At 52.1% G+C, this 26468-nt stretch overlaps 2 protein-coding genes across 12 annotated transcripts in view; both read right to left on the minus strand.

The window, feature by feature from the left end:
- PLEKHA7 (pleckstrin homology domain containing A7) overlaps positions 1-26468 on the minus strand; it is an 83733-nt gene that overhangs the window by 10888 nt on the left and 46377 nt on the right. For 4 of the 11 annotated variants that reach the window (XM_040410182.1, XM_040410180.1, XM_040410186.1 and 1 more), the window contains 14 exons: positions 24935-25018; positions 22001-22112; positions 18277-18381; positions 18120-18192; positions 17929-18029; positions 13579-13745; positions 12411-13025; positions 10278-10755; positions 10073-10159; positions 8535-8588; positions 8243-8323; positions 7296-7364; positions 6826-6906; positions 6377-6526 (listed from right to left, as the gene is read on the minus strand). In XM_040410182.1, the coding sequence (XP_040266116.1) occupies positions 6377-6526; positions 6826-6906; positions 7296-7364; positions 8243-8323; positions 8535-8588; positions 10073-10159; positions 10278-10755; positions 12411-13025; positions 13579-13745; positions 17929-18029; positions 18120-18192; positions 18277-18381; positions 22001-22112; positions 24935-25018 (2257 nt within the window). Of the gene's footprint in view, positions 1-6376; positions 6527-6825; positions 6907-7295; positions 7365-8242; positions 8324-8534; positions 8589-10072; positions 10160-10277; positions 10756-12410; positions 13026-13578; positions 13746-17928; positions 18030-18119; positions 18193-18276; positions 18382-22000; positions 22113-24930; positions 25019-26468 lie in introns of all 11 variants that reach the window. The other 7 variants (XM_040410188.1, XM_040410189.1, XM_040410190.1 and 4 more) reach the window with 5 other exon arrangements.
- LOC120980851 lies at positions 13754-16105 on the minus strand. The gene is made up of 3 exons (XM_040410192.1): positions 15807-16105; positions 15424-15550; positions 13754-15205 (listed from the first exon to the last, which is right to left on the minus strand). The coding sequence occupies exons 1-3, from the start codon at positions 16066-16068 to the stop codon at positions 13894-13896; spliced, it is 1701 nt and encodes a 566-aa protein (XP_040266126.1). The 5' UTR covers positions 16069-16105; the 3' UTR covers positions 13754-13893.

The following is a 26468-nucleotide window of genomic DNA, read 5'->3' on the forward strand; positions in this document are numbered from 1 at the left end:
ACTTGGCGGTCTTTTTCATGTTCTTATATTTGAACTAGGTGTCTGTGGGTAGGTGTTTTGGACTTATTTTCTGATCCAAACACAATGTCACTATTGTTTACAATGTTTAACTTTTTGGGCTTTTTTGGTTTATCAATAAATTATTTATTTTAATTAGCGGATGTGCAGCCTGAATATGCGGCATTTCTTTTTCTCCTACTATTGCATGGTCGTGTGTGGACGCCGTGGTTTGCACTCCTTTATTCTATGCGGTGTGTGGGCCCCCTTTAGTTTATTGTCTGAGCTGACAATCGACGGCGCCAATACCAGCGTTAAGATCCAGATAATAAAACCCGCCAGGAGAAAGACGAGCACGCGGAGATCCACCCGGTATAAAGGCTCCGTAGGCCTCTGTTCACACTCACAAGCAACAACCTAAACCTGTCCTTTCTGATCGCTGCCTCCAGCGCCCGACTCCCAGTTTCACCTCTAGTACGGCTTCCTCCGGGGCATAACCTCTGACCGCACAGGGGGCCACTACAGAAGGGCTGAATATAACTATAGTCTAGTGTCTATAGAGGGGTGGGGGGCGCTCCGGTGTCTATTATCCGTACAGGAGGGGGCGCTCCGGTGTATATTATCCGTACAGGAGGGGGCGCTCCGGTGTATATTATCCGTACAGGAGGGGGCGCTCCGGTGTCTATTATCCATACAGGAGGGGGCGCTCCGGTGTCTATTATCCGTACAGGAGGGGGCGCTCCGGTGTCTATTATCCGTACAGGAGGGGGCGCTCCGGTGTCTATTATTCTTACAGGAGGGGGGTGCTACGGTGTATATTATTCGTACAGGAGGGGGGCGCTACGGTGTATATTATCCGTACAGGAGGGGGGCGCTACGGTGTATATTATTCATATGGGAGGGGGGGTGCTCTGGTGTATATTATTCATATGGGAGGAGGGGAGCTCTGGTGTATATTATTCGTACAGGAGGGGGGCGCTACGGTGTATATTATTCAGACAGGAGGGGAGCTCCGGTGTCTATTATTCATATGGGAGGGGGGGTGCTCTGGTGTATATTATTCAGACAGGAGGGGAGCTCTGGTGTATATTATTCAGACAGGAGGGGAGCTCTGGTGTATATTATTCGTACAGGAGGGGGGCGCTACGGTGTATATTATTCATATGGGATGGGGGGGGACTCCGGTGTATATTATTCGTACAGGAGGCAGGTGCTCTGGTGTATATTAATCGTACAGGAGGGGGAGCTCCAGTGTATATTATTCATACAGGAGGGGGCGCTCTGGTGTATATAATCCGTACAGGAGGGGGCGCTCTGGTGTATATAATCCGTACAGGAGGGGGCGCTCTGGTGTATATCCACTTAAGGACCACAGGTTTATACCCCCCTAAAGACCAGGCCCTTTTTTACAAATCGGCACTACACTACTTTCACCGTTTATTGCTCGGTCATGCAACTTACCACCCAAATGAATTTTACCTCCTTTTCTTCTCACTAATAGAGCTTTCATTTGGTGGTATTTCATTGCTGCTGACATTTTTACTTTTTTTGTTATTAATCGAAATTTAAAGGGACTCTGTCACCACTTTCTAACCCCCCCTTTTCAAAGTATTGTTATCTGCATGGCGCCCCTGTGATTATAAATGTGTTGTTAGAAGTTAAATTCGCCGTCTCCTTTTGATAAAAAGAGCTTTTATCTAACCTGTCAATCTTCTTGATAAGGTGCCCAGGGCGTTTCTTTTCGTCTCAATCTGCCGCCCGCCGCCGCCGCTGTTGGTGCCCAGCTCCTCCCCTCATGCTTTCAGCGCCGCCTGAATGTAATCAAATACGCCTCCGGCTCTCTCTGTGCCCCCTCCTCCTTTTCAAGGAGGAGGGCTGCAGTGCTCGTCTGATGAGGAGGTTGAGCGAAGTGCGCGCATGCGCACTTCGCTCAATGAGGCTGATTGTAAATGTCCGCACGGGCGCATCAGGCACAGCCCTGTGCGCACGCGCGGGATCTTTGAAAAGGAGGAGGGGGCACAGAGAGAGCCGGAGGCGTATTTGATTACATTCAGGCGGCGCTGAAAGCATGAGGGGAGGAGCTGGGCACCAACGGTGGCGGCGGCGGGCGGCAGATTGAGACGAAAAGAAACGCCCTGGGCACCTTATCAAGAAGATTGACAGGTTAGATAAAAGCTCTTTTTATCAAAAGGAGACGGCGAATTTAACTTCTAACAACACATTTATAATCACAGGGGCGCCATGCAGATAACAATACTTTGAAAAGGGGGGGTTAGAAAGTGGTGACAGAGTCCCTTTAACGATTTTTTTGCAAAAAAATGACATTTTTCACTTTCAGTTGTAAAATTTTGCAAAAAAAACGAGATCCATATAGAAATTTTGCTCTAAATTTATTGTTCTACATGTCTTTGATAAAAAAAAAATGTTTGGGTAAAAAAAAAATGGTTTGGGTAAAAGTTATAGCGTTTACAAACTATGGTACAAAAATGTGAATTTCCGCTTTTTGAAGCAGCTCTGACTTTCTGAGCACCTGTCATGTTTCCTGAGGTTCTACAATGGCCAGACAGTACAAACACCCCACAAATGACCCCATTTCGGAAAGTACACACCCTAAGGTATTCGCTGATGGGCATAGTGAGTTCATAGAACTTTTTATTTTTTGTCACAAGTTAGCGGAAAATGATGATTTTTTTTATTTTATTTTTTTTTCTTACAAAGTCTCATATTCCACTAACTTGTGACAAAAAATAAAAACTTCTATGAACTCACTATGCCCATCACGAAATACCTTGGGGGTCTCTTCTTTCCAAAATGGGGTCACTTGTGGGGTAGTTATACTGCCCTGGCATTCTAGGGGCCCAAATGTGTGGTAAGGAGTTTGAAATCAAATTCTGTAAAAAATGACCAGTGAAATCCGAAAGGTGCTCTTTGGAATATGGGCCCCTTTGCCCACCTAGGCTGCAAAAAAGTGTCACACATCTGGTATCTCCGTACTCAGGAGAAGGTGGGGAATGTGTTTTGGGGTGTCATTTTACATATACCCATGCTGGGTGAGATAAATATCTTGGTCAAATGCCAACTTTGTATAAAACAAAATGGGAAAAGTTGTCTTTTGCCAAGATATTTCTCTCACCCAGCATGGGTATATGTAAAATGACACCCCAAAACACATTCCCCAACTTCTCCTGAGTACGGAGATACCAGATGTGTGGCACTTTTTTGCAGCCTAGGTGGGCAAAGGGGCCCATATTCCAAAGAGCACCTTTCGGATTTCACAGGTCATTTTTTACAGAATTTGATTTCAAACTCCTTACCACACATTTGGGCCCCTAGAATGCCAGGGCAGTATAACTACCCCACAAGTGACCCCATTTTGGAAAGAAGAGACCCCAAGGTATTCGCTGATGGGCATAGTGAGTTCATGGAAGTTTTTATTTTTTGTCACAAGTTAGTGGAATATGAGACTTTGTATGAAAAAAATAAAAATAAAATAAAAACAGCATTTTCCACTAACTTGTGACAAAAAATAAAAAATTCTAGGAACTTGCCATGCCCCTCACGGAATACCTTGGGGTGTCTTCTTTCCAAAATGGGGTCACTTGTGGGGTAGTTATACTGCCCTGGCATTTTCCAGGGGCCCTAATGTGTGGTAAAGGTGCTCTTTGGAATATGGGCCCCTTTGCCCACCTAGGCTGCAAAAAAGTGTCACACATGTGGTATCGCCGTATTCAGGAGAAGTTGGGGAATGTGTTTTGGGGTGTCATTTTACATATACCCTTGCTGGGTGAGAGAAATATCTTGGCAAAAGACAACTTTTCCCATTTTTTTATACAAAGTTGGCATTTGACCAAGATATTTCTCTCACCCAGCATGGGTATATGTAAAATGACACCCCAAAACACATTCCCCAACTTATCCTGAGTACAGCGATACCAGATGTGTGACACTTTTTTGCAGCCTAGATGCGCAAAGGTGCCCAAATTCCTTTTAGGAGGGCATTTTTAGACATTTGGATACCAGACTTCTTCTCACGCTTTGGGGCCCCTAGAATGCCAGGGCAGTATAAATACCCCACATGTGACCCCATTTTGGAAAGAAGACACCCCAAGGTATTCAATGAGGGGCATGGCGAGTTCATATAAATTTTTTTTTTTTGGCACAAGTTAGCGGAAATTGATATTTTTAATTTTTTTCTCACAAAGTCTCCCGTTCCGCTAACTTGGGACAAAAATTTCAATCTTTCATGGACTCAATATGCCCCTCACGGAATACCTGGGGGTGTCTTCTTTCCGAAATGGGGTCACATGTGGGGTATTTATACTGCCCTGGCATTCTAGGGGCCCTAAAGCGTGAGAAGAAGTCTGGAATATAAATGTCTAAAAAATTTTACGCATTTGGTTTCCGTGAGGGGTATGGTGAGTTCATGTGAGATTTTATTTTTTGACACAAGTTAGTGGAATATGAGACTTTGTAAGAAAAAAATAATAATAATTCCGCTAACTTGGGCCAAAAAAATGTCTGAATGGAGCCTTACAGGTGGGTGATCAATGACAGGGGGGTGATCAATGACAGGGGGGTTATCAATGACAGGGGGGGTGATCAATGACAGGGGGGTGATCAATGACAGGGGTGTAATCAATGACAGGGGGGTGATCAGGGAGTCTATATGGGGTGATCACCACAGTCATTGATCATGCCCCTGTAAGGCTTCATTCAGACGTCCGGATGCGTTTTGCGGATCCGATCCATCTATCAGTGGATCCGTAAAAATCATGCGGACATCTGAATGGAGCTTTACAGGGGGTTGATCAATGACAGGGGTGTAATCAATGACAGGGGGGTGATCAGGGAGTCTATATGGGGTGATAACCACAGTCATTGATCACGCCCCTGTAAGGCTTCATTCAGACGTCCGGATGCGTTTTGCGGATCCGATCCATCTATCAGTGGATCCGTAAAAATCATGCAGACATCTGAATGGAGCTTTACAGGGGGGGTAATCAATGACAGGGGGGTAATCAATGACAGGGGGGTGATCAGGGAGTCTATATGGGGTGATCACCACAGTCATTGATCACGCCCCTGTAAGGCTTCATTCAGACGTCCGGATGCGTTTTGCGGATCCGATCCATCTATCAGTGGATCCGTAAAAATCATGCGGACATCTGAATGGAGCTTTACAGGGGGTTGATCAATGACAGGGGGGTAATCAATGACAGGGGGGTGATCAGGGAGTCTATATGGGGTGATAACCACAGTCATTGATCACGCCCGTGTAAGGCTTCATTCAGACGTCCGGATGCGTTTTGTGGATCCGATCCATCTATCAGTGCATCCGTAAAAATCATGCGGACATCTGAATGGAGCTTTACAGGGGGGTAATCAATGACAGGGGGGTGATCAGGGAGTCTATATGGGGTGATCACCACAGTCATTGATCACGCCCCTGTAAGGCTTCATTCAGACGTCCGGATGCGTTTTGCGGATCCGATCCATCTATCAGTGGATCCGTAAAAATCATGCGGACGTCTGAATGGAGCTTTACAGGGGGGTAATCAATGACAGGGGGGTAATCAATGACAGGGGGGTGATCAGGGAGTCTATATGGGGTGATCACCACAGTCATTGATCACGCCCCTGTAAGGCTTCATTCAGACGTCCGGATGCGTTTTGCGGATCCGATCCATCTATCAGTGGATCCGTAAAAATCATGCGGACGTCTGAATGGAGCTTTACAGGGGGGTAAAAAATGACAGGGGGGTAATCAATGACAGGGGGGTGATCAGGGAGTCTATATGGGGTGATCAGGGAGTCTATATGGGGTGATCAGGGGCTAATAAGGGGTTAATAAGTGACGGGGGGGGGGGTGTAGTGTAGTGTAGTGGTGCTTGGTGGGACTTTACTGAGCTACCTGTGTCCTCTGGTGGTCGATCCAAACAAAGGGGACCACCAGAGGACCAGGTAGCAGGTATATTAGACGCTGTTATCAAAACAGCGTCTAATATACCTGTTAGGGGTTAAAAAAAACACATCTCCAGCCTGCCAGCGAACGATCGCCGCTGGCAGGCTGGAGATCAACTCTCTTACCTTCCGTTCCTGTGAGCGCGCGCGCCTGTGTGCGCGCGTTCACAGGAAATCTCGGCTCACGCGAGATGACGCCTATTGGCGTTAGCGTAGCCTGGGGGAGCCGCCGCAATGACGCCTTTCGGCGTTAGCGTGGCGGCAAGCGGTTAAAATCCGTACAGGAGGGGGCGCTCTGGTGTATATAATCCGTACAGGAGGGGGCGCTCTGGTGTATATAATCCGTACAGGAGGGGGCGCTCTGGTGTATAAATGTGTTGTCACTAGAGGGCGCTATGATGTAAGGGTGGACACGCACCGTGGAGACCTTGGACATTTCGGCTCTGATCTGCACTAGGTCTTCCTGTAGGAGGCGCTGCTGGTAGGAAATCTTCTCCATGTGCTGGGGTTGATCCTTGTACTGATCCATCTGTCTGTGCAGAACCTCCAAGACAGTTTCAAGTTTGTCCTGTAGAAAAAATAAACTGACATCAGTGACCGCAGGAGGAGGAGGTGGTCGCGGGGTAACAGACGGCGGCGCTCATAAGGCTGGAGCTTAGAAATGACAGGACTGTAATGTGGGAGGGGCCGGTGACTGCAGGCCCCTCCCTGTGTCTCCACACCCTAATCTAAAAGCTAAACGCCTCACTATAGGCCCCGCCCAGGCCACTGATCAAGACAGAGGCCCCGCCCAGGCCACTGATCAAGACCCCAGGGTATGGGCTGCTGATCACTGGAAAAACAAAGCATTGAGGGACATCCTCTGACCTTATTGTCCTTCAGAGCTCGAATCTTATCCTCCAAGTCCTGCAGGATCCGGTCCTGTTCACACAGGACACTGAGCTTCGCCTGGAAGAGATAAGAGACGTATGAGAAAAAGAGAGAGAGAGAAAGAGAGACAGGAAAGAAAGCCAGAAAGAAGAGAGAGTCGGGAAATAGAAGAGAGATGGAAGATACACGAGAGAGATGCCGTATTTACACCTGGGACCAATGGTGAGGATAAGGGTGAGGCGTCATATGTCCCATGTGCCTCACGGTGAATATCGCTCACTTTCCCGCTACATGTGTCCGTGGACGATCAATTAACCATTTGACACCTGTGACATTTCTATTTCCTGGATTCTGATCGTCCATTCCGCTATCGCCCATGTGATCGTCACCACTAACAGTTAATGGCAGCTGGCGGGGACGGCTCTTAGCGCACCGCGCTCGCTGTCATCTGGTCATGAGTCACTTACATCAACGTCACTTTCAGCGATTCGGACGGGTTTCGTGGATCGATCCCTGAAGGATTCTCGCCCGGTCACCTGATGGTCATAAGACACGACTTGTAAGAGATGGAAGGGAAAGGAACACTGTAACAAAGAGGCCACTGGCGCATGCAGCAAACGGCGTGTAATGATCCCGGCAACATGGCGGCCGGCCACACAGTCATGTGACCACTAGGACGGATCCGCCTCTAAAACCAGAGGGAGGGGCTTGTCTCAGCCAACAGGAAAGCAAGAAAACAAATGTTGATTTGCAGCTGCCCATGTGCTCGAATCTGTGTTGCAGCACCTAAATCGGGGGCGGCGAGCACTTCCACGTCGTTAACCCTTGTGCTGCGTTACGAGAAGCAGAGCCGGACGCTTCCGTCTCTCTCCTGCCGCATCCTCCACCATAATGTCTAATCCTGGACCTTGTCTCTTCCACCAGACTGACTGGGCCCCGGGCCCCTCACTCACTGTATACCCTACAATTACAAAGACCGCTTCATGGTCAGCGGCCCTCCAGCTTCTGGGGAACTACGACTCCCAGCAGACCCGGGCTACATGGGCACAATCCTGCTATCCCTTCACACACAGTGTGGAGTTTTCTCCCCCCGGCAGCCATGTTGCTTTGCTCGGGATGGTTTTTGGCTTTAGTGTTTCGTCACCACTGAATTTGAAAATAAAGCGTAAAAGAAATTGGGGGATAAAAACAAAACATAGCGGAGGCGGCCAAAAACGACAATATCGTGTCCGCACAAACCACTACATGGCAACATTCCAAGCTGGGTACAGAGCTAACCCTCTACTCCGAACAATGAGCAGGTGGACTACAAGCATCAGCAAGCAAAAAAACCACAACAATGACAGATGAAACCTGCGGAGAAGCTGCGGCACGCGCACAGCCATGAAATGTGGACAGCGAGGAGGCGGCTTACGTTTATGCTCGTGCGATACCCCGGAGTGGAGTTCCTTAAAACACTGTGAACCAAGTTGATCAGAGGTTCATTATATTTTATCTGCGCCAAATCAGAAGAGACCCCGTGTGAAACCACGTTCCGGGAGCCCGGGCCCTGCACCAGGGCGCAGACCGCCAGCCGCACAGGACAGTTCATCAGGCAACATATACATTTCTAGATGACACCCACAGGGCTCTACCTCCTCTGGTAACAACTGACCCTCCGCTGCACCCCCTCCTCAGACCCAGCCCCCCAGGAATACGGTTATTACCTTAAGGTCCAGGTACTCCAGCTCCTTCTTCAGCTGAAGGTAAGTGTCATCGGCCTCCAGAGAGAAGAGAGACAGGTAAGAACATATACACAGAGGCAACAGCCTGTACAACTTCCTGCGCCAGCACTACCGCCTACGCAACCTGCTGCGACAGCCTATATGCGCCAGCACTACCGCCTAGGCAACCTGCTGCGCCAGCCTATACGCGCCAGCACTACCGCCTAGGCAACCTGCTGCGACAGCCTATACGCGCCAGCACTACTGCCTACGCAACCTGCTGCGGCAGCCTATACGCGCCAGCACTACCGCCTAGGCAACCTGCTGCGGCAGCCTATACGCGCCAGCACTACCGCCTAGGCAACCTGCTGCGACAGCCTATACGCGCCAGCACTACCGCCTACGCAACCTGCTGCGGCAGCCTATACGCGCCAGCACTACCGCCTAGGCAACCTGCTGCGACAGCCTATACGCGCCAGCACTACTGCCTACGCAACCTGCTGCGGCAGCCTATACGCGCCAGCACTACCGCCTAGGCAACCTGCTGCGACAGCCTATACGCGCCAGCACTACCGCCTAGGCAACCTGCTGCGACAGCCTATACGCGCCAGCACTACCGCCTACGCAACCTGCTGCGACAGCCTATACGCGCCAGCACTACCGCCTACGCAACCTCCTGCGACAGCCTAGGCAACCCGCGGCGACAGACTACGCACCAACTACTGGTATATCTCACATCTATTTGTACGTCCCCATCCATATATCATGTACCGGCGCCATTCTCATGCACATATATGGAGACGCCCCCACAGAACATACATAGTTATGGCGGCATGCAGTTGACGTTGGGTAGCCCATGCACAGCGAGCAGGCCTTACATTCCCCCCTGACACCCCATCTATACGATGACCCCATTCTGACGAGCCTGCACCGCACGAGTGATGATTCCTGGATTCCAGGGCTCGTCTCGCTGCTGCAGTGCACATTACACTAATTGAATTAATCTGCCAGGAAGGAGATGTGGAGGCGCGAGGCACCGCTGGTTCATGTGAGGACACTGTAGTGACCGCACGTCTACGAGCAGTGCCTCGCCTTATCTGCGGGTGCAGGACGCTCAGTGGTGGGGTGAGCTGCAGGCAAGCGAGGGTTAAGGGACAGTGACAACAAAGCAGCTGCAGTTGACAGACCAACAGTCTCAGATGTGGTGAAGCTACAACTCCCAGTGTACCTTGACATAGTGGGAGTTGTAGGTGGGAGACTCTGCTATAATGCAGGCTCTGTGTTAGTGGGGATGGATGTGCGGGGGTGGGGCAGGCGTGGAATGGCGCACAGGTCACCTGACACGGCTTTATTTTGGCCATTGTGTATTTTCGGATGTAACTCTGCGCCTCAGGCGGCCGCACTTTGGGGGAGAGACGTACAATGGGGAAGGGAGGGGTGCAGGTCTCTGGCTCAGGGCTGCTGGAAGGAATTTTCCATTTTTCGTGTTTTTGGTAGAAAGTACAAAATGGCAAAATAAAAGGATCAGGAAAGGTTCTTACCGACTGGCCGTGCAAACTGGGGGCACTTACGGTGTGCGTCATGTATCCCATGGACGGCATGGAGCGGCGGTCCGTATGAGCCGAGGACTGGGGGGAAAGAGACAAGTGAGAGGAGAGCAGCCTTGGCGGACTGGAGACCACCCTGACAAATGGCACTGCGGGGGAGGGGCACTGGTATGGCCGCTGGCTGACTACTGGTCATTACCTTTATAGCATGGACCCGCACCTTCTGAGGTGACCCGATGTAGGGGACATCGACCGGTCCTTCCTCTGGCCGCACACTCAGCCTTTCCGCTGGAGTGTGGGGTCTGCGGGGAGGAAACACCTTTGGGGGCGCTGGCGGTTGGATGTCGGATGGAGAAGGAGGGACAGAAACGCACCGCGGGAAGTCCAACAAGCTCTTGGCCCGGGAGCGCTCGTCCAAGGCGCCCATGTAAATCTGTCCAGTCGGGCTGCCATGTTTGAACTGCTGCCTTTGCTGCCACTCGTACAGCTGCCACACCATGCCCTCCTTGGTTGCCTGGCGCTCCTGGTTGGACATCTTCAGGTGACTGACCCGATCCTGGGCATACTTGTAGTCACTGGGCAGATGACGACTCGGAGGAGGAGAACCACCCGATGACTGCCTCATGGTCTTTGGCAAAGTCTGGTATCTTTCAGAGAGGGGGAGCTCAGGTCCGACACTGGGTAAAGAACACAACATAATTAGATCAGTGATGTCACCAGCAGGGGGCGGGGCTGTGACAACCTCTCAAACATGATATACAGGCAGGTTGTCATCAGTAATGGATAGAATAGGCCAATTAACATGGACGTCGATGTATTACCCGCAGTTCTATCATCAGGTGGCAGGGCGATCCCCTCCTGACTACACGGCTCTGGATTGTATATGACCAGGACTCCTCAGTGATTTCATGTCGGTGTGAGGCTGTACTGTGTGTAAACTGCAGGTGGCGCCATTGTCACGAAAATCCTATTTCCCCAGACTGAATACTTTTAACAAAACTTTAACGGGACTTATAGCGTAAAGTCAGCGGATCACATCAGCATCACCTCGGACACCAGCACTGAGCCCCCCAGGATTATACCCCACTATATACAGTCATCACCTCGGACATCGACACTGTGCCCCCCGGGAATACAGCGCACTATATACAGTCATCAACTCGGACACCAGCACTGGCCCCCCCAGGATTACACCCCACTATATACAGTCATCACCTCGGACATCGACACTGAGCCCCCCAGGAATACACCGCACTATATACAGTCATCACCCTGGACACCGACACTGTGCCCCCCGGGAATACAGCGCACTATATACAGTCATCAACTCATACATCGACACCGAGCCCCCCAGGATTACACCGCACTGTATACAGTCATCAACTCAGACATCGACACCGAGCCCCCCAGGATTACACCCCACTATATACAGTCATCATCTGGGACACCAGCACTGGGCCCCCCCAGGATTACACCGCACTGTATATAGTCATCAACCCAGACATCGACACCGAGCCCCCCAGGATTACACCCCACTATATACAGTCATCATCTCGGACATCGACACTGAGCCCCCCGGGAATATACCGCACTATATAGTCATCAACCCAGACATCGACACCGAGCCCCCCAGGATTACACCCCACCATATACAGTCATCATCTCGGACATCGACACTGAGCCCCCCGGGAATATACCGCACTATATACAGTCATCACCTCGGACATCGACACCGAGCCCCCCAGGATTACACCCCACTATATACAGTCATCAACCCAGACATCGACACCGAGCCCCCCAGGATTACACCCCACTATATACAGTCATCAACCCAGACATCGACACCGAGCCCCCCAGGATTACACCCCACTATATACAGTCATCAACCCAGACATCAACACCGAGCCCCCCCAGGATTACACCCCACTATATACAGTCATCAACCCAGACATCGACACTGAGCCCCCCGGGATTACACCCCACTATGTACAGTCATCACCTCGGACATCGACACTGTGCCCCCCGGGAATACAGCGCACTATATACAGTCATCAACTCGGACACCAGCACTGGCCCCCCCAGGATTACACCCCACTATATACAGTCATCACCTCGGACATCGACACTGAGCCCCCCAGGATTACACCCCACTATATACAGTCATCACCTTGGACGCCAGCACCGAGCCCCCTGGGACTACACCCCGCTACATACAGTCATCACCTTGGACGCCAGCACCGAGCCCCCCGGGATTACACCCCACTATATACAGTCATCACCTCGGACACCGGCACAGAGCCTCTGTTTGCAGAGACTACAGATATCTTATTACCTTTTACCTTCTCCCTTCTGGACCTTTACCCACTGCTCCACCTGGCCCATCATGCTTTTCCTCTGTACTTGTTTCTCAGGGTTTTCGGGTGCACGTCTGGTGAAGGTGTCGGTTCCATTTTGCTCCAGGGGCCCAGTGCTCACTCGGAAAGAAGGCGGGAGGGTCCCGTTCCTCTCGATGTTCTGGGGTTGAGGCGTTTGTGACACTTGAGGCCTGTAGGACTTAGAAAAGTCTGTGAATGCGGAGGGGCGGCCATTGGACAGGGTGAACTTTCCTCCATTAGAATTTAAGGTGTTTTTGTGGGTGATGTAGCTCTCGCGGGTCCTTGTGTTGTGGGATCGTTCCTGGTCTCCCACGCTGCGGTAGCGCTCCTTCTCCGTCAGATCCTGGGGTTGCCCCTTGTCCCCTCCTTTCCGCCGGTGTTCCTTGTCCGCCTCGCTCACATCCTGGTGGCGCCCCTTGTCCCCCAGGTCTGTGTGCGGCCGCTCCTCCGCAGAGTTTCGCCGCAGCTCCTCTGCCTTCTGATAGACGCTCCTCGTCTGGATGCCTTCTGATTTTGCATATTCAGTGTGGTCGTTCACCGGAGCCGCCGGCCACTCCATGTCCACAACCTCCCTGCAAGAAACAGCAAAGTAGGAGTGAGGACTCTGCCATGAGCCCACTGCAGAGATCTGGGGTGACATGGTGCGGGCGAGGAGGATCCGGGCGGCCGGGGACTGCAGGCGATGAGCACTTGCAAGCTTCATTACTGCTGAGCTCAGGGCTTCCAGCGCCCGGACAGATAATCTATGAAAAGCATCCGGACTGGGCGGCGGGATTGCGAGCGAGTGGCACTAACACTCCGCAGTCAATGGGACAATTAGCAAGAAGCTGAAGAGTCTGGAGAAGGGCACAGTCAGCATGGAGGGGGCGTATGTAATAAACACCGGGGTGTGAGCTGCAGGCTCAGCAATAATAGGAATGGAAACTACTATAGGGAGCCCCCCCATAAATCAGTGCTCAGGGGTGAAGTCCTCATCACAGGCGGATTATGACTGAACCTGAGAGGGAGTGCCTCCATGAACAGAATGCCAGAACTACAGTAAAGACTGACACATGTCAGGGGGGGGTCACAGCTTCTTCTGTGTAATATATGTCACCGAGTCATGCTCTATGGCTGATGACTTACCGCCTGCTGTCCGGGGCACTCTGGACCGCTGCCGCCTGGTTCATCACTCGGATCCAGCCGCTCATATCCTCCTGGGTGTCAGCACTGAAGTAGTAGGTCCTCATGCTGGGGTGATCCTGGAGAGACCCCGTCTGCTGGATGTACGCCCGCATCCCAGAGTGCACGGCCTGTAACATAAAGGTGCCACGTCACCTGCCGCTCCTGGTGGTTGCGGCACACGTGGTAACGTGGCCCCTAATTACACAGCAATATTAACATCCATTTACCGGACGAAAAGTCCATAACTCCCAGCGGACAGGAGAACTGCAGCAACTCTCACCATCTCTCCGGCTGCTGCCGCACAATAACACGAACCTCTGCACATAATGGTGTGACTGACTGCAGAGAACAATGACGGGGCAGACCGAGCGCGCCCACCCCCGGCCCGGCAGGGTGACAGCAGTGGGGGGGCGCCTGACGCATCACTAACACAAAGTGACAGGCATTGAGTGCGGCTGCTGGGATCAGCAATTCTAGCGGATCCGAGCCTCTCCTCAGCCGACAATCCACGTCCCGATCGGATCGGCTGGTGATGGAATCACTGCACAGACAAATCGTAGGATAAGAGTCTGGGTACTGTGCAGTCTGGAACCACACAGGACTCTTACCGTACATGAGCCTCCATGACTGCGCAGTCTGGAACCACACAGGACTCTTACCGTACATGAGCCTCCATGACTGCGCAGTCTGGAACCACACAGGACTCTTACTGTACATGAGCCGCCATGACTGCGCAGTCTGGAACCACACAGGACTCTTACCGTACATGAGCGGCCATGACTGCGCAGTCTGGAACCACACAGGACTCTTACTGTACATGAGCCGCCATGACTGCGCAGTCTGAAACCACACAGGACTCTTACTGTACATGAGCCGCCATGACTGTGCAGTCTGAAACCACACAGGACTCTTACTGTACATGAGCCGCCATGACTGTGCAGTCTGGAACCACACAGGACTCTTACTGTACATGAGCCGCCATGACTGCGCAGTCTGGAACCACACAGGACTCTTACTGTACATGAGCCTCCATGACTGCGCAGTCTGGAACCACACAGGACTCTTACCGTACATGAGCCGCCATGACTGTGCAGTCTGGAACCACACAGGACTCTTACTGTACATGAGCCGCCATGACTGTGCAGTCTGGAACCACACAGGACTCTTACTGTACATGAGCCTCCATGACTGCGCAGTCTGGAACCACACAGGACTCTTACTGTACATGAGCGGCCATGACTGCGCAGTCTGGAACCACACAGGACTCTTACCGTACATGAGCCTCCATGACTGCTCAGTCTGGAACCACACATGACTCTTACTGTACATGAGCCGCAATGACAGCGCAGTCTGGAACCACACAGGACTCTTACTGTACATGAGCCTCCATGACTGCGCAGTCTGGAACCATACAGGACTCTTACCGTACATGAGCCGCCATGACTGTGCAGTCTGGAACCATACAGGACTCTTACCGTACATGAGCCTCCATGACTGCTCAGTCTGGAACCACACATGACTCTTACTGTACATGAGCCGCAATGACAGCGCAGTCTGGAACCACACAGGACTCTTACTGTACATGAGCCTCCATGACTGCGCAGTCTGGAACCATACAGGACTCTTACCGTACATGAGCCGCCATGACTGTGCAGTCTGGAACCATACAGGACTCTTACTGTACATGAGCCGCCATGACTGCTCAGTCTGGAACCACATTGGACTCTTACCGTACATGAACCGATATAACTGCGCAGTCTGGAACCACACAGGACTCTTACCGTACATGAGCGGCTATGATTGCACAGTCTGGAACCATACAGTCCTCTTACTGTACATGAGCCGCCATGACTGCGCAGTCTGGAACCACACAGGACTCTTACCGTACATGAGCCGCCATGACTGCGCAGTCTGGAACCACACAGGACTCTTACTGTACATGAGCCAATATAACTGCTCAGTCTGGAACCACATTGGACTCTTACCGTACATGAGCCTCCATGACTGCTCAGTCTGGAACCACACATGACTCTTACTGTACATGAGCTGCCATGACTGCTCAGTCTGGAACCATACAGGACTCTTACTGTACATGAGCCTCCATGACTGCTCAGTCTGGAACCATACAGGACTCTTACCGTACATGAGGGGCTATGATTGCACAGTCTGGAACCATACAGGACTCTTACCGTACATGAGCCGCCATGACTGCGCAGTCTGAAACCAGACAGGACTCTTACTGTACATGAGCCTCCATGACTGCGCAGTCTGGAACCACACAGGACTCTTACCGTACATGAGCCGCCATGACTGCTCAGTCTGGAACCACATTGGACTCTTACCGTACATGAACCGATATAACTGCGCAGTCTGGAACCATACAGGACTCTTACTGTACATGAGCCGCAATGACTGCGCAGTCTGGAACCACACAGGACTCTTACCGTACATGAGCCTCCATGACTGCTCAGTCTGGAACCACACATGACTCTTACTGTACATGAGCTGCCATGACTGCTCAGTCTGGAACTATACAGTCCTCTTACTGTACATTAGCCTCCATGACTGCTCAGTCTGGAACCATACAGGACTCTTACCGTACATGAGCCGCCATGACTGCACAGTCTGGAACCACACAGGACTCTTACTGTACATGAGCCTCCATGACTGCGCAGTCTGGAACCATACAGGACTCTTACCGTACATGAGCCGCCATGACTGCACAGTCTGGAACCATACAGGACTCTTACTGTACATGAGCCTCCATGACTGCGCAGTCTGGAACCATACAGGACTCTTACTGTACATGAGCCTCCATGACTGCGCAGTCTGGAACCATACAGGACTCTTACCGTACATGAGCCGCCATGACTGCACAGTCTGGAACCACACAGGACTCTTACTCTACATGAGCCGCCATGACTGCGCAGTCTGGAACCATACAGGACTCTTACTGTATATGAGCTGCCATGACTGCACAGTCTGGAACCACACAGGACTCTTACTGTACATGAGCCTCCATGACTGCACAGTCTGGAACCACACAGGACTCTTACCGTACATGAGCCGCCATGACTGCACAGTCTGGAACCATACAGTACTCTTACTGTACATGAGCCTCCATGACTGCGCAGTCTGGAACCATACAGGACTCTTACTGTACATGAGCCTCCATGACTGCGCAGTCTGGAACCATACAGGACTCTTACTGTACATGAGCCTCCATGACTGCGCAGTCTGGAACCATACAGGACTCTTACTGTACATGAGCCTCCATGACTGCGCAGTCTGGAACCATACAGGACTCTTACCGTACATGAGCCGCCATGACTGCACAGTCTGGAACCACACAGGACTCTTACTCTACATGAGCCGCCATGACTGCGCAGTCTGGAACCATACAGGACTCTTACTGTATATGAGCCGCCATGACTGCACAGTCTGGAACCACACAGGACTCTTACTGTACATGAGCCTCCATGACTGCACAGTCTGGAACCACACAGGACTCTTACCGTACATGAGCCGCCATGACTGCTCAGTCTGGAACCACACAGGACTCTTACTCTACATGAGCCGCCATGACTGCGCAGTCTGGAACCACACAGTCCTCTTACCGTACATGAGCCTCCATGACTGCTCAGTCTGGAACCACACAGGACTCTTACTGTACATGAGCCGCCATGACTGCTCAGTCTGGAACCACATTGGACTCTTACCGTACATGAACCGATATAACTGCGCAGTCTGGAACCACACAGGACTCTTACCGTACATGAGCCGCCATGCATGAGGAGAATCGCCACCGGCTGCATGGTCATCATACGTTCAAAGTTTTGGTGCAAGACTTTTGGGCTGAAGTTGCTTTTTTCATTATTACGTTTTTATTATGGTGGGGGGGGGGCACATGAGGCGCCAGGGTGATTCATGAGGAACAGATTTGTTTGGCATCCGATGGAAGGAATGCGGAAGTTAATTAGTGATGAATGAGGTCATAACGAGTCTTGTGTGATTAACGAGCCTGCGGCTGAGCGCTCGCCAGATCCGAGGGCCGCACTGGTTGCCTCAGACATGCAGGGCTTCCACGCTGATATCTGCTGGGCTACCACTGAAAATGGCGCCATAGTGAACGGCCCACAAGGACGATACGTGTCACAGATCATAACAGATTCACGGTCTGATCCCAGTGGATTTTCAGGTTTGAGCATGAAAGCAGAAATCTGACTGGCTGCGACACTGCGGGGGAGGGGTTCAGTGCATACGGTTTTCAAAGGCGGCAGCGCCATCCCCCTCACATACAGACCACCGTACCTTAAAGGAGAACTTGCGGTTTGTCCGATCCTCGGGTCCCGTGGGGCGGATGACGTAGCTCAGGAGGGGAATGCTGCCCAGAACGGCCTCCTCCCTGCTGTCTGATAGGGGGAGAGATGGGCGGATGAGGAATACGACGCGCTGTATTATATCTTAGTACATGTGACAGACTACTCCCCCCATCATCTCACCTTTATAGTAGAAGAGACAATGATCAGAGAGCAGGAACCATCGCCTTTTCCACATCTTCATCCCTGAACTGTCCTGTAGGGGGCACAGCGAGACGTAAGAACATGGTGGTGAAGTATGCCCATACCACGCTGCGGGCCCCGCTGGCACTGCACCCACCTGTTTGTACAGCCATCCCCGCGCCAGCACCGGCATGATCGGGTTCCTCTTTACAGATTGGTCTCTCTTGCCGAAGCTGTACGCCTTCCCCACGGTTTTAGACGCCTGAAACTACATCAGCGCAAAAAAAGCGTAAAAGGAAGATAATGGCAGCAACAGACACTGGACACAACTAGGGCGATAAAGATGGCGGCTGACATCACAGGATATACGGAGATCGCAATACGCTAAAACTGGAGCATGGAGGGAAATTATATACCCTACTGGAAAATGAACGAAGACCCCCTAGAAAAAGGGATGTATAGTGTGGAGACACACAGGCCCAGCAGCAGGTGTCATGGTGGGGGACGTCCTCATCTACCATGGCTGTTCCTATCTGGTATTGGTGGAGGGAACATTAACAAGTCTTCAGTATGTCCAGGATATCCAGCATCTGTATGACCGCCACCACAGGAGGATATCCAGCATCTGTATGACCGCCACCACAGGAGGATATCCAGCATCTGTATGACCGCCACCACATGAGGATATCCAGCATCTGTATGACCGCCACCACAGGAGGATATCCAGCATCTGTATGACCGCCACCACATGAGGATATCCAGCATCTGTACGACCGCCACCACAGGAGGATATCCAGCGTCTGTATGACCGCCACCACAGGAGGATATCCAGCATCTGTATGACCGCCACCACAGGAGGATATCCAGCGTCTGTATGACCGCCACCACAGGAGGATATCCAGTGTCTGCATGACCGCCACCACAGGAGGATATCCAGCATCTGTATGACCGCCACCACAGGAGGATATCCAGCATCTGTATGACCGCCACCACAGGAGGATATCCAGTGTCTGCATGACCGCCACCACAGGAGGATATCCAGCATCTGTATGACCGCCACCACAGGAGGATATCCAGCATCTGTATGACCGCCACCACAGGAGGATATCCAGCATCTGTATGACCGCCACCACAGGAGGATATCCAGTGTCTGCATGACCGCCACCACAGGAGGATATCCAGCATCTGTATGACCGCCACCACAGGAGGATATCCAGCATCTGTATGACCGCCACCACAGGAGGATATCCATCATCTGTATGACCGCCACCACATGAGGATATCCAGCATCTGTACGACCGCCACCACAGGAGGATATCCAGCATCTGTATGACCGCCACCACAGGAGGATATCCAGCATCTGTATGACCGCCACCACAGGAGGATATCCAGCATCTGTATGACCGCCACCACAGGAGGATATCCAGTGTCTGCATGACCGCCACCACAGGAGGATATCCAGCGTCTGCATGACCGCCACCACAGGAGGATATCCAGCATCTGTATGACCGCCACCACAGGAGGATATCCAGCATCTGTGCATACAGTATCATCGGTGGATATGGTGTATGTACCATGTGTATACAGTCAGGAGCGAATTGGTAATATACCTTACCAGGAATTCTCATGGTGGGCTAAATGTCTTTCATTTCAAGTGGGCAAACACACATCTAACACACATCACCTGCGCTTCTTAGGAGCCCCCTGCCTGACACCATATAAAGAGTCACTTCTCTGGGAGCCCCCTGCCTGACACCATATAAAGAGTCACTTCTCTGGGAGCCCCCTGCCTGACACCATATACAGAGTCACTTCTCTGGGAGCCCCCTGCCTGACACCATATAAAGAGTCACTTCTCTGGGAGCCCCCTGCCTGACGCCATATACAGAGTCACTTCTCTGGGAGCCCCCTGCCTGACGCCATATACAGAGTCACTTCTCTGGGAGCCTCCTGCCTGACGCCATATACAGAGTCACTTCTCTGGGAGCCCCCTGCCTGACACCATATACAGAGTCACTTCTCTGGGAGCCCCCTGCCTGACACCATATACAGAGTCACTTCTCTGGGAGCCCCCTGCCTGACACCATATACAGAGTCACTTCTCTGGGAGCCCCCTGCCTGACTCCATATACACAGTCACTTCTCTGGGAGCCCCCTGCCTGACTCCATATACACAGTCACTTCTCTGGGAGCCCCCTGCCTGACTCCATATACACAGTCACTTCTCTGGGAGCCCCCGGCCTGGCACCATATACAGAGTCATTTCTCTGGGAGCCCCCTGCCTGACACCATATACACAGTCACTTCTCTGGGAGCCCCCTGCCTGACACCATATACAGAGTCACTTCTCTGGGAGCCCCCTGCCTGACACCATATACAGAGTCACTTCTCTGGGAGCCCCCTGCCTGACACCATATACAGAGTCACTTCTCTGGGAGCCCCCTGCCTGACACCATATATGACTATTTCCATATACAGAGTCATCCCTGGGCTATCCCCAAACACTTTTGGCATTGTGACAATGTATGGGGAAACCCCTGTATATTTTTAATTTGTTCAGTCTCTACTTTAAAATTGTATCAAACTTACAAGCTTCCGTATGTGAGACTGACTAGTGTGCTACAGAGTACACTGTTACCAATGGAAGGAATTTCTCAGAAGCTGAGCGGGTGCCATAGCCGCCGGCTGCGTTACATAGCAGATACCCAGAGGCATTGTCTGCAATCACAAGGATCATAGACCTTTAACCCCTCACATACTGTGGTCAATTGCGACCACGGCATATCTGAGATATCTTTCCCCTGCGGCTCTGCACTTCCGGAGCTCGAATGGATTCCCCGTGCCAAGTTCAAGGGACACGTTCGGTTGCTCTGGCAGCGTTGGGCCTTTGGAAGACTCCAAGGCCTTCCACAGAGATGCTCCTATGGAGGTCTGCCTGTGGCGGGGCTCCGTAAGAACACGGTAAATATCTTATAGGTTGCAATGGTAAATGATTGCAATCTATGGGAGAAGCAATCAGACTCTCATGTTAAAGTCCCCCAGGAACTTTTTTAAAATAAAAAACATTTCCCTATTTAAAAAAAAAAAAGAAAGAAAACAAAAAGTAAAGATCATTGTTGCGCACAAAATGCCCAAACTATTAAAATATAAACGTATTTATTCCATACATGAATGGCAGAGTCGCATTTCCTTCCCCCCCTTCATCTTCCAAAAACAACTGAATAAAAAGTGATCAGAAAAGCATATACATTCCAAAATTGTATCACTAAAAACTAAAAATTGCCCTGCAAAAAATATATAGTATCTTCTGTGGATAAGGATATAGTATGTTCCCGCACATAGTGTGCATATGTGTATATATATATATTTGACTGCATTGGTTGGGGCCACCACTTCCCCGGATTTCTTGCAGACACATTGTTCCGTACTCATCATTTGCATTGCAAATCCCCTCAGTTTGGTGGGGGCGCTCAGCACCGGATGGTTGGGGAGGGGGCAGGTCTGATTGTGATTCCCTGCAGCAGCTGTCGGTGTAAACAATGAGGCGGTCGTCTCCCCGGTGGGACGCAGCGATCACGCTCTTACCTCTAAGTATTCAGTAACCGCACTGCAGCCTGAGGGCTTCACATGTCACAGCTGCCCCCAGTGCACAGGATAATGGGGGGGTTCTATAGGTTCTGTCCTACAGTCCACATGATCATGGGGCTTCTATAGGTTCTTGCCTTGCCCTTGGCTCCTTGGTCCATGCCTGCAGTTGACTTCTGCTACTGCCATAAACTTCTGCAGTTAACCCTTCCCCTCCCGCAGATGCTAGTTCCTTGTGCAGGATGTGAGGGTCAGAATCATGAACCCTTGGCTACACACATGCAGTTGGGACTTACCTTAGGGGGGGGCCTGGACTCTGCAGTGGACGTAGTCACAGCCGTGGACCCTTCGCTCACCATGCTGTAGGGTCTTTGGTTTATCTGCTGAGGAGACATGATGGAGCTGTCCCTGGGGAAGACAATGATTTAGTGTGAGGACGGTGCAGCAGAGCCAGATCGCGCAGTCACCTGTCCTCATCTATCGCTGGAGCTGCTCTGCCCTGGGTGAATGACTGCAGGGAAGGCACTGTGCGCTGCTCACACTGGAGGACTGCAGTGAAGGCACTGTGCGCTGCTCACACTGGAGGACTGCAGTGAAGGCACTGTGCGCTGCCCAGGCTGAGAGATGGTGAAGGTACTGCAGCGAGGGCGATTGCAGCGAGGGCATCGAGATCTGCCCCAGGGAGGGAAAATGCAGGGGGCACCGAGATCTGCCCCAGAGAGGGCAAATGCAGCGGGGGCACCGAGATCTGCCCCAGAGAGGGCAAATGCAGCGGGGGCACCGAGATCTGCCCCAGAGAGGGCAAATGCAGCGGGGGCACCGAGATCTGCCCCAGAGAGGGCAAATGCAGCGGGGGCACCGAGATCTGCCCCAGAGAGGGCAAATGCAGCGGGGGCACCGAGATCTGCCCCAGAGAGGGCAAATGCAGCGGGGGCACCGAGATCTGCCCCAGAGAGGGCAAATGCAGCGGGGGCACCGAGATCTGCCCCAGAGAGGGCAAATGCAGCGGGGGCACCGAGATCTGCCCCAGAGAGTGCGACTGCAGCGAGGGCACCGAGATCTGCCCCAGAGAGGGCGACTGCAGCGGGGGCACCGAGATCTGCCCCAGAGAGGGCGACTGCAGCGAGGGCACCGAGATCTGCCCCAGAGAGGGCGACTGCAGCGAGGGCACCGAGATCTTCCCCAGAGAGGGCGACTGCAGCGAGGGCACCGAGATCTGCCCCAGAGAGGGCGACTGCAGCGAGGGCACCGAGATCTGCCCCAGAGAGGGCGACTGCAGCGAGGGCACCGAGATCTGCCCCAGAGAGGGCAAATGCAGCGGGGGCACCGAGATCTGCCCCAGAGAGGGCGACTGCAGCGAGGGCACCGAGATCTGCCCCAGAGAGGGCGACTGCAGCGAGGGCACCGAGATCTGCCCCAGAGAGGGCGACTGCAGCGAGGGCACCGAGATCTGCCCCAGAGAGGGCGACTGCAGCGAGGGCACCGAGATCTGCCCCAGAGAGGGCGACTGCAGCGAGGGCACAGAGATCTGCCCCAGAGAGGGCGACTGCAGCGAGGGCACAGAGATCTGCTCCAGAGAGGGCATTGAGATCTGCCCCAGGGAGGGCGACTGCAGAGAGGTCACCAAGGTCTGCCCTAGAGGGGGCAATCTCAGCGAGGGCACCAAGATGTGCTCCAGAGAGGGTGACTGCAGGGAGGGCACCAAGATCTGCCCCAGAGAGGGCGACTGCAGCGAGGGCACCGAGATCTGCCCCAGAGAGGGCGACTGCAGCGAGGGCACCGAGATCTGCCCCAGAGAGGGCGACTGCAGCGAGGGCACAGAGATCTGCTCCAGAGAGGGCATTGAGATCTGCCCCAGGGAGGGCGACTGCAGAGAGGTCACCAAGGTCTGCCCTAGAGGGGGCAATCTCAGCGAGGGCACCAAGATGTGCTCCAGAGAGGGTGACTGCAGGGAGGGCACCAAGATCTGCCCCAGAGAGGGCGACTGCAGCGAGGGCACCGAGATCTGCCTCAGAGAGGGCAACTGCAGCGAGGGCACCGAGATCTGCCCCAGAGAGGGCAACTGCAGCGAGGGCACCGAGATCTGCCCCAGAGAGGGCAACTGCAGCGAGGGCACCGAGATCTGCCCCAGAGAGGGCGACTGCAGCGGGGGGACCGAGATCTGCCCCAGAGAGGGGGACTGCAGCGGGGGGACCGAGATCTGCCCCAGAGAGGGCAACTGCAGCGAGATCTGCCCCAGAGAGGGCGAATGCAGCGAGGGCACCGAGATCTGCCGCAGAGAGGGCGACTGCAGCGAGGGCACCGTGATCTGCTACAGAGAGGGCGACTGCAGCGAGGGCACCGAGATCTGCTCCAGAGAGGGCGACTGCAGCGAGGGCACCGAGATCTGCTCCAGAGAGGGCATTGAGATCTGCCCCAGGGAGGGCGACTGCAGGGAGGTCACCAAGGTCTTCACTAGAGGGGGCAATTTCAGCGAGGGCACCAAGATGTGCTCCAGAGAGGGTGAGGGGGGAAGATAAGAATAATTCCTTACAGTGACTGCAGGGAGGGCAATGAGATCTGCTTGGTCGGGGTAAATCCGGCCGCGATGGGTGCAGAGGAAACGTCTATGAAGCAGGGCGCATGACGCTGGCGACATTTTCATCAATGGCTTTGTCGCATCCTGTATCCCGCTAGTCTCCTCTGGTTTAGGATCAGATTGTCAGCTCTGTAGGAGATCCAAATGTTATTTCTATGATGACAAAGGCGGGCACATGGATAATGGCGCCCCCTCAGGGTGGTACGGAGCAGGTCTACCCATGTTATTGTGTCTACAGTAACCATAGTAACGGGCACAGCGGAAGAACGAGGTTTCTCCCCGGGGGTAGTAATTACTAGAAGCAGCGGCTGCTATAACCTGCCGCCCACATCACTTGCCGCCCGAACCGGCAGCAAAAGTTAAGTGACTGCATTATACGCGTTCTGCCAAAAGAAAATAGTGTGAACAGGGCCGACCGCCTGAGCAGAAACCTGAGCCGACAGCGGGCACCAGGCTCCCAGGTAATGAATCTTCAAGGGGAGGACGTGAAGCAGCTGAATATATGGTACAGTTCACATTTACCAGCCACATCCAGAGCTGCAGTCACAGTTATGCTGTTACATCACAGAAAAGTCCAAAATCGGACAAACAGAAAAAGAGCGCAGAGACAGAGACACCACAACCACCACCCAGAGGAGAAGAAGATACCTACTCTCCACGGAGGTCAAACTCTGCATTCTCCGGGGAAATCTCGCCCGTCACCGGGTGTCTGAACGACGTTGCCTGCTGGTTGTGACTGCAGAGGAGAAAAGAAAAGTCAGACCAAATAATCACAGAATATATGGTGGTAATATTATACACAGCAATGATAATGTAACATCCAGGGAAGATAATCTAATAGAGAGGAATAACATACAGGGATAATAATAAAATCACATACAAGCATAATAATATAATATGCAACACAGAACCTGAGATCTGACCAGAGACAGAGACAAGCTGGAGAGTGAACCCCACAGAAATCATCTACAGGAGGAGTCAAGAGCCGAGGTACCAGACTGAACCCTACAATAATCATCTACAAGAAGAGCCAAGAGCCGAAGTCCAAAACTGAACCCCACAAAAATTATCTACAGGAGGAGCCAAGAGCCGAGGTCCAAGATGGAACCTCACAATAATCTACAAGAAGAACCAAGAGCCGAAGTTCCAGACTGAACCCCAAAGTAATAATCTACAGGAGGAGCCAAGAGCCGGGGTACCAGACTGAACCACACAATATTCAGCTACAGGGAGAACCAAAAGCAGAGTCCCAGACTGAACCCCACGATAAATCATCTACAGGAAGAACCAAGGGCCGAAGTCCAAGACTGAACCCCACAAAAATCATCTACAGGAGAAGCCAAGGGCTGAAGTTCCTAATACTAAACCCCACGATTATCATCCACAGGAAGAATCAAGAGCTGAGGCCCTGGACTGAACCCCACAATATTTATCTACAGGAGAAGCCAAGAGCTGAAGTCCTAATACTAAACCACACAATTATCATCTACAGGAAGAACCAAGAGCCGACGACCCAGACTGAACCCCACAATAATCATCTACAGGAGAAGCCAAGAGCTGAAGTCCCTAATAAACCCCACGATTATCATCTACATGAAGAATCAAGACCTGAGGTCCTGGACTGAACCCCATAGAAATCATCTACAGGAGGAGTCAAGAGCCGAGGTCATAATACTGAACCTCACAATAATCATCTACAAGAAGAACCAAGAGCTGAAGTCCCAGACTGAATCCCACAGTAATCATCTACCATAAAAACCAAGAGCCGAAGTCCTAATACTAAACCACACAATTAGCATCTACAGGAAGAACCAAGAGTCGACGTCCCAGACTGAACCCCACAATAATCATCTACAGGAAGAACCAAGAGCCAACATCCCAGACTGAACCCCACAATAATCTACAGAAGGAACCAAGAACTGAGGTCCCAGACAGAATCCCACAATAATCATCTACAGGAGGAACCAAGAGCCGAGTTCCCAGACAGAACCCCACAATAATCATCTACAGGAGGAGCCAATAGCAGACGTCCCAGACTGAACCTTACAATAATTATTTACAATAAGAACCAAGAGCAGAAGTCCCAGACTCAACCCCACAATAATCTACAGGAGGAACCAAGAGACAAAGTCAAAGACAGAACCCCACAATAATCATCTACAGGGAGAACCAAAAGCCGAGGTCCC

The sequence above is a fragment of the Bufo bufo genome, chromosome 10 (genome assembly GCF_905171765.1).
Source record: "Bufo bufo chromosome 10, aBufBuf1.1, whole genome shotgun sequence".
NCBI lineage: Eukaryota > Metazoa > Chordata > Amphibia > Anura > Bufonidae > Bufo > Bufo bufo.